This window comes from Equus quagga, chromosome 1 (genome assembly GCF_021613505.1).
Source record: "Equus quagga isolate Etosha38 chromosome 1, UCLA_HA_Equagga_1.0, whole genome shotgun sequence".
Classification (NCBI taxonomy): domain Eukaryota; kingdom Metazoa; phylum Chordata; class Mammalia; order Perissodactyla; family Equidae; genus Equus; species Equus quagga.
Window position 1 is genome coordinate 13988928 of NC_060267.1, and position 9015 is coordinate 13997942.

The window sequence follows — 9015 nt, forward strand, 5'->3', positions numbered from 1 at the left end:
TGGACATTATGACAATTTGGAGAGGCACCGATGCAAAAAAAACACCATTAACTTTAGGAATATTTAATCTTAGTGAGTTTATTATTTAAATTCTATGTAATTACAGTTGAACAATATCTTTGGATTACATTTTGCCTGGCTGTTGGTCTTGAAGTGGAATGGCTTTCTCCATACTTCATCTTCATTTTGGATAAATATAATGATTGACATGTCATTTGTCTTTATGGAAAATATATTCCTAGTTTTTTGCTGGCTCTCTGAAGATGATATTTGGGAATGTATTATTTATCTTGAATCAGCAACAGACGTTATGTGGATATGCTTATAATTGGTAGAGATAACAAAATCTGATTGATGTGATAAGCAGACAGACAAAAATATCACATTTACTAAAGAAACCTTTTTGAGTGCTTAGTTCAAGAACCAGATACTCTCCAGTGCACAGAGTCTTAAGAATGACATGTGAGTCACACTTAGTTGTCCAGAGGCTAAATGACAGACACATTTCTTTCATGGTTTCTCTGGCTTGGATAAGTTATTCTTGAAAATTCACCCTTTTCACAAGAAAACTTTAATGAAAATGAACCAAAAGTAAACATAATTCATTATTTCTTATATATGTCTTTGTGAGAATCAATTCATCAGTTTGATAGTGAATTTTGATTCACTCTTTGCCCTATGAACATCCCTAGGAATAAATAATTTCTATACTTAACGTCACAATCATTGAGGGGAAAATTGTTGTATAGAGAACTAAACTGCCACTTGGTAAACCCGGTGAAAAGACATGTATAGAAAAAACAAAGGGAGTGGAGACTCTAGAGGGGAGTGGTCTTAATGGTCAGGGCAAATTTCCTAAGGACATTTCAAAAAGTAAATACAATTGAGCAAGTGAAAGTGACAGGTTTCTGTGCAAAGGGAAATAGATAACTATATGGTGAACTGCATGAAGTTTAATAAGTGATTTTTTATGCATAAGGCAGGGAGTGAGAGATTAGACTTCAAAGGAAGTTCATGGAAATCATGCAGATCTTTATGACAAACCAAGGAAGATGATCTTAATTCTGTAGGCAGAGGTTAAGCATTGGGGATTTTTAAGAAAGGTGGTATTGTGTTCATTTCACAAAAATCACACTGGTAGCTTTGTGGAAGATAAATATTCACAGAGAGAAGATGGGAGTCACAGAAAGTGTGTGGTCGTCCAACTAAGAACTTAGGGTGGCTTGAACAAGAGCGGTATTATAGAGACAGTGAAGGGAGGGACTGTTTAAAATGACAGGTAAACTAAGCCAAATATTGATCAATGGTTGATTAAATGAGAATGAGGTAGAAGTGTATAATGACTTCTAATGTTCGAGCTTCTATGACTGAAGAAATGCTACCTCATAAAATGAGAAAAAAATATGAGTAATAAGAGTTAATCCTTAACTTAAGAGTTCAGAAAATAAACTCAGGAGTCAGACTGAGCTTTCAAATTCTGTTTTTGCCTCTGTAGCTTTGGGAAAGTTACCTAATATTTCTGCACTTTCATTTCCTCATGTAAAATGGTATACATAATAGCGTCTACATTTAGAATTATTTGAAAGATTAAATTATATAAATTATTTATAAATTTGTTAAATCCATATATTTAATGGCTGCCAGATTTGTTCTTTCCTCATGCCCTCAAAACTACATCATAAGTCCAAGAGAGAAAAAACGATCATTTTCTCTGCCCCTTTCCCTGACTCTCTAACATGGACCATCCCCAATTCTCCAAGATGACCTGTTTTAATTTCCTAAGACAAGACCTGAGAAAATCTTAGTTATTTCAGTCTTTACCTTTCTTTCTGCTAAAAACTAATAAAAAAGATTTAAAAATGGCAAAAAAATGAACAGAGCCCCCAATTAGATGCAAAATATTATCTTATCATCGAATACTATATCTATTTATCTTTCTTCTCATGTCTTTCTTTAAGAGTGCTCTCTTACACCTTAACAACGTTTCCTGTTTCACTCACGTTTGTTAAGTTATGGATTACTGAGGAAAATAGGGGACTCACCAGATAGAAAAACCTTGTGGCGATTTTCAGGTAAGTGATCACTGTGCTAAGGTGGAGTCTTGCCTCTCTCCCGAGATGAAGCAGAAAGACATTTAGGTTGAAAGAGGAACATTTTGCTAACCCTCCTCTGGGAGTACAATACAGAATCCTTCAGGCAGCACTCGGAGTCCTGTAATGGGACAAGCCTGCAATGAAAGAGGATCCTGATTCTTTGTAATTCCAGCCTATGTAAGGCCCAGGAACAGGGTCTTTGTCCAGTGGATATTAATAATCTTATGTTAAACTGAGAAAGAAATCCTAACTATAGTGTTGACTGCCAAGGGAGGAGAATGTTCCTCTATATTCACCATGTCAACGCAACTCCCCGTCTCCATCAGATTCCACACATACACATAAATGCAAACATAATCATAGTCTCTCTCTCTCTCTCTCTCTCTGACACACACACACCCCAGGATATCTTTGAGTAAAATACCAAGAATGATCACTGATTGAATCATCTCCAAGGGTCCAGTGTCAGCCAGTTGACTCAGGAAAGTATCTTCAGACTGAGGTAAAGGCTAACATACCTCACCATAAGAGGATATGCATCATAAGTTTTCAATGCTGACTTTTTAACTTTCTTTCCTGAGGTCACGTAATTGCTGTCTTTGCTACATGAATTAAATTCAGGTATATTCTGTTCACACTCCTGTGTGGAACTAATTCTTCTCATTATACTTTTGACTCAAGGAGGGTGGATATGCTAAAGAGAGTAACCTCTGAAAGCAGGAATGAGATTGAAAAATAATAACGAGCATGTTAATGTAAATTAATCAAAACATATACATAAATGCATATATACATATATGTATATATAATTATCTAAGTATGATACATGCAGTATAAGACTGTTTATAATATAATCAAAGTTGTAGTACATCATGTACAAAATCATTTTAAGAATTCTAGCTAATTTTTTTATTTGGGAATTACCAGTTATTTTTCTTTTCTTTTTTTTTTTTTAAAGATTGGCACCTGGGCTAACAACTGTTGCCAATCTCTTTTTTTTTTTTCTCTGCTTTATCTCCCCAAACACCCCCGTACACAGTTGTATATCTTAGTTGCAGGTCACCAGTTATTTTTCAAAACATCATTGTTAGTAGCTAAATAACATTCTTATTTAAAACACGGTGGACATAAGGAACTTCTTCAAGTTCATCTAGTGACTTTCCATTAAATTTATAATTATAGCTGATGTTAGTGTCAATTACTACTAAGTTTTCTTAATTTAAATGATAGTGTTATTTTGGTGAATTCTCACCCACCTGCTGCTACACTAACAACAAAGTTTTAGCCTGCTTAACGTTAATATTTTTATACAAGTATCTTATATTGCCTTCATGGTTTCCTGGTTTTTAGGCCAAACTAAATCTTCCATCCTAAAAAAGACATTTCTAGGTCATTGCTCTAAAACGCAAATGGTTGGATCTATAAAGGCAGCTCTGCTGATTATTTTTTCTCAAGTACTTTCTTGAGGGACAATTAGTGTGAAATAAATTGTATTCATTCACAGTGTACAGTTCTGTGAGTTTTGAGGGTTTATACCTGAGTGAAATCATCACCACATCAAGTTATAGAACATTTCCATTAACTCAAAAAATTTGTCACGCCCCTTTTTAGTCCACACCTCCTTCTAATTCCATTCCCAGGTAACCAGTGATCTGATTTCTTTTGCATATTATTTATACAAGCACACACACACACAGTATGCACTCTTTTCTGTCAGGCTTCTTACACTGAGAAAAATTATCTTGAGACTTATTCATTTTGTCATGTGTATAAGTAATTCATTCTTTTTATTCCTGGGTAGGATTCCATTTTCCACTGTATACATATACCAAATTTTGTTTATGAACTCTTAAATTCATGCTCAGTTGAGGTGTTTTCAGTTCTTAGATATTGTGAATAAAGCTGATATGTCCGTCCACATATATGTATTTGAGTCAGGGTCCACACCACCCCTCCCCTCTCTCAGCCCACTACGATAGAAAGTTCACTTGTTCAGGCAAATGCAGACAAGAATACAAGGATTCCTCGTCCCTCAGATCCCAGTCAAAGCTACCATATCTCCTTGAGAGTAGCAGACATTTCTTATCTGCTCCAGCCCCATGTTGCAGAGTCTCTATTCATGTTGCAGCTCCATCAAGAGCTGATAAAATATCTGGAGTTCTCTTCCTCTACCCAGTCCATTCCTAGTGTAGAAGTTTTAGCCCAGGCACGATAGGCCAAGAATAACAGGGCCCCCATTTCAGTTTCCACAGTTCAAAAGATAGATGTTCTATGCCAAGAGAGACAAGCTTAGAAGAACGTAAGCTACAGATCTCACCAAGAAATCTGATCATAAAGCAGGGGTGTCACTCTGTGAGAACTGGGCCACTGTTCCTGCTCCAGTTCCAGAAAAGTTGAACACAGGTTTTACCTACAATGAAAAGCAGGCCATTACACCAGAAGGCTCCAAAGCTATCCTCAAGTGAATTGACTTTATTTGGAACAAGCTTGGGAAAGTTTAAGCATAAGTGAACTCACAAACATGAAAAATATTTGGTGGTAAGCAATTAAGAGGAGGTTGGTAGCTTCATGAGAGCAAAAGCTAACTGTCAATCAATTGGAAGATTACCAGAGTCAACTGGGGAAGCAGACAGCTAATAAGTGCCCTTCCAGAGCTAGAACAAATCACAATGACTGGTCTTAAAGACTAACCTTGCAAAAGGGACCAAATTTAATTGGATCAGACTGTAGAGTAATACACGTCTTTCCTGGATTGTGCCTTTGCTGTTGTATTTAAAAAGGCATTGCCACACCCTTGATCATCTAGATTTCTTCTGTGGTATCTTCTAGGAGTTTCATAGTTTTATCTTTTACACATAAGTCTGTGATCCACTTGAGTTTATATTTGTGAATGGTGTAAGGTTTATATGCAGGTTCATATTTTTGCATGTGGATGTCCACTTGTTCCAACACCATTTGTTGAAAAGACTACCTTTCTCCCCTGAATTACCTTTGCTCCTTTGTCAAAGGTCAGTTGACTATACTGATGTAGCTCTGTCTCTAGTCTCTCCATTCTGTGCCATTGATTTGTTTTCTGTTCTGTCACCAATACCACACTGTCTTGATTACTGTAGCTGTGCTCAGTCTTGAAGTTGTGTAGAGTCAGAGCTCTGATTCTGTTCAACTCCTTCAATACTGTGTTTGCTGTGTTGTGTATTTTGCCTCTCCACATAAACTTTACATTCAATATCTAAAGATTCTTCATATCCACAAAATAACTTGCTGGGATTTTGATTGGGATTGCATTAAATTCATAGATCAAAATGAGAAGAAGTGATATCCTGACAATATTGAGTCTTTCTCTCCATAAATATAGACTATCTTTCCATTTATTTAGATTCTTCGATTTCCTCCATTAAAGTTTTATAGTTTTCCTCGCACGGATTTTGCACGTGTTTTCTGAGAATTATATAGAAGTATTTCAATTTGGGGGTGGGTGTGCTAACATAAATGGTATTCTGTTTTTAATTTTAAATTCCACTTGTTCATTGCTGGTATAAGGAAAGTGACTGACTTTTGTGTATTAACCATGTATCCTGCATCTTCCTATAATCTTGTATTAGTTTCAGGAGTGTTTTTGTCAATTCTTTCAGATTTTCTACATACACATTCATGTCATCTCTGAACAAGGACAGTTTTTTTGTCTTCCTTCCCATTCTGCATATCCTCTGTATAATTTTGCTAGGGCTGCCATCAGAACATACCACAGACTGGGTATCTTAAAAAACAAATTTATTTTCTCACAGTTCTAGAGACTAGAAGTCCAAGATCAAGCTGCCATTGGATCTGGTTTCCCCTGAGGCCTCATTTCTTGTCTGCAGGTGGCCACCCTCCAGCTCCCACTTCACATGGTTGTCCCTCAGTGCACGTGCACCCCTGGTGTCTCTGTGTTTGTCATAATCTCCTTTCCTTATAAAGACACCAATCAAAGTGTATTACAGCCCACCATACAGCTTATTTTAATTACTTCTTTGAAGGCCCTGTCTCCAAATATGACTGCAATCACATACTGAAGTACTGGGGGGCTAGGGCTTCAACATATGAATTTTGCAACTCTTAATTCAGCCCATATCACTTTCATTTCCTTTTCTTGTCTATTTCGTTAGCTAAGACTTCCAATAGGATGTTGAAAAGGTGTGGCGAGGGGGGACATCCTTGCCTTGTTCCTGATCTTAGCAGGAAAGCTTCTAGTTTCTCACCATTAAATATGATCTTCCCTATAGATTTTTGTGAATTTTCTGTTTCAAATTGAGGAAATTCTCCTCTCTTCCTAGTTTGCTAGAGCACCTGTACTGTTAATCTGTTTGTACCATCACCATGCACATCATTCAAGTTAAAAAATGGTGAAACTCTCCTCCTTGAAATATACTAATCAGTTAATATGTTCTGTGTATTTTCCCCATAGTTTTTGAAATCAGCCTTTTTTCATTTACATTGGCATACTTCAAGCCCACATCAATAACATCAACTGATACAGCATTTTCCCTGACTCAGATCTAATTCTCTTTAAATAGATCTTCCACGTAGCCCTGAAGATTTTCCCTGACTACCGACTACCCGCTCCCAGGCACTCCATCTTGCAGTCTCTGAGTTGGTCCTTGGCATACACATCTCTGGATTTTAATTGTCTGTCCAAAGATGTGACTCTTATACTAAATTGTAAGCTCCCTAAAGAATGAGGTTATTTATACCTGAGCCTACCACAAGCCTAGAACATATTAAACAAGTAGTCAAAATTAATCAAATAAATAAATATTCAGAGGCAAAGATCAGCAAATTTTCGATAACACTCTACTTTGATGACATGCTTATTTTTATACCTTTATTATATATTTCTCGCAATAATTAGCAAAGGAAAAAATTGTGAAAATCCAAATTGAGGAAACGATGCTTAAAAATGTTTACATATATTTGTCTCCCACTTTGCTTCTTTATATTAGGTTTCAGCAACTAGTAGAGCCTCAGAGCACCCCACAATGTCTGACACACTCAGTGTACAGTTTTCCAAGTTAATATATAAAGATTAAGTATTGTTTGTTTCTTCATATCATGAATTCCTATCAATATACACATATAAAATCCTTGATTCAAAGTAAAAATGTAATAACCATTTTACATGGTAAAGAAATTGGTTACAAAATTGGGAATTGTTTCGTTTAAACAAATCAATTGGGCATTATTGTCAATTATCAATGATTGTGTGTAAGGGAGAAGCAATTCCAGAGACAAACACCAGACAAAATATTGTTTAAGCACTACAATAAAACATAAAAATAATGTTCAACAATATGCCATAAAAATAAATGAACATAAATTCCATGAAATAAAATGTTGAGATCAATGGGAGGGTTCAATCTCAAAATATACTTCTCTAATGTCCAGGACATCTCCAATATCCAGGATGTTAAGAATTAACAATGTCTCAGAGGGGGAAAAAAGTAACATATGGGAAAGTAAAATCACCTTGAAAAAGCTTCTGATAATATTTTTCTGATACTCAGGGGAATAACTTTCATTAATGGCCTCAAGGAGTATGAAATAAACTGCCACAACACCTTTGGTGGAAGAGAAATAATAATCAAAGAATTGTATTTTTCTTCTCTAGAAGTTTTTTTAGAGCCTCTTTGACATCTTTGTTTCTCAGAGAGTAAATCAGAGGATTCAACATGGGAGTGACTAAGGTGTAACAGAAGGAGGCCACCTTACTGAGCTCAGGAAATCTGTCAGGAGTGAGATACATAAAAAAGACAGCTCCATACAGCACACTCACGACTCCTAGGTGAGAGCTGCAAGTGGAGAAGGCTTTCTTACGTCCCTCAAAGGAGCGTATCTTTAGAACTGTGGACGCAATATACATATAGGACACAATAATGACAATCACAGTAGGCAAAATAGTAATGCCACATAAGAAAAAAGAAACAACCTTATAAACATAGAGATCAGAGCAAGAAATCCTCTGAAGTGGACGGTAATCACAGTAAAAGTGGTTGATGACCCGAGAAGCACAAAAGGATAAAGTAAATGTCATGCTGTTCAGAAGAACTGCAGTGATGCAGCCACAAAAATAGGAACCAGCCACCAACTGAGAGCAGAGATGTGCTGACATCTGAACAGAGTAAAGAAGTGGGTTGCAGATGGCAATGAAGCGGTCATAAGCCATGGCTGCCAGAAGAAATCCCTCAGTCACAATGAAGACTGTAAAGAGAAAGAACTGAGTCACACATCCTGCAAAGGTGATGGACTTGCTCTCAGACCAGAAGTTGACCATAGCCTTGGGTGCAATAACAGATGAATAGGAGAGGTCAATGAAGGAGAGGTTGCCTAGGAAGAAATACATTGGTGTGTTCAGCCGGGGATCAGTCATGATAATGGCCATCATCCCAACATTTCCTAGAAGGACCATGGCATAGACGAGCAGAATTAGTAGGAAGAGAAGGATGTGCAGCTCAGGACGGACCCTGAAGCCTACAAGAATGAAGTCAGTCAGTTCTGAGTGATTGCTTGTTCCCCTGTCACCCATGGCAGAAACCTGCTGAGAGGCACAAGGCAAAATTAACAAATGTACTCTTGCCTTGGATCCTAGCTACAAATAATTTCTTACAATATTAGAATTTACAAAGCTAGTCTATAATCATTATTCATTTTAACCTTATAAAATCATTGTAACTTAAAATTAAGCCAATTCCAAATGATGATGAATCAAATGTTCAGTTTAATGCCATAATTCCTCCAAGTGGTGGAATTAGATCTTTTTCCTCTGGGTCTACTGCAATGCCTTTCCACTCAAACGCCTTTCACATTTGCAAGTGTCACTTCTTTATGCATTTCTGACTTATGATTTATGCACTAAATTGAATGTCATTAAGCAGTCATTGGAACAGAG

The 9015-nt window shown here is 36.6% G+C and overlaps 1 protein-coding gene across 1 annotated transcript; it reads right to left on the minus strand.

Moving 5' to 3' along the window:
* Nucleotides 1–7710: 7710 nt before the first annotated feature.
* On the minus strand, nt 7711–8709 carry LOC124234709 (olfactory receptor 9K2-like). The gene has a single exon (XM_046652081.1). The coding sequence runs from the start codon at nt 8650–8652 to the stop codon at nt 7711–7713; it is 942 nt and encodes a 313-aa protein (XP_046508037.1). The 5' UTR covers nt 8653–8709.
* Between the last annotated feature and the right edge of the window lie 306 nt (nt 8710–9015).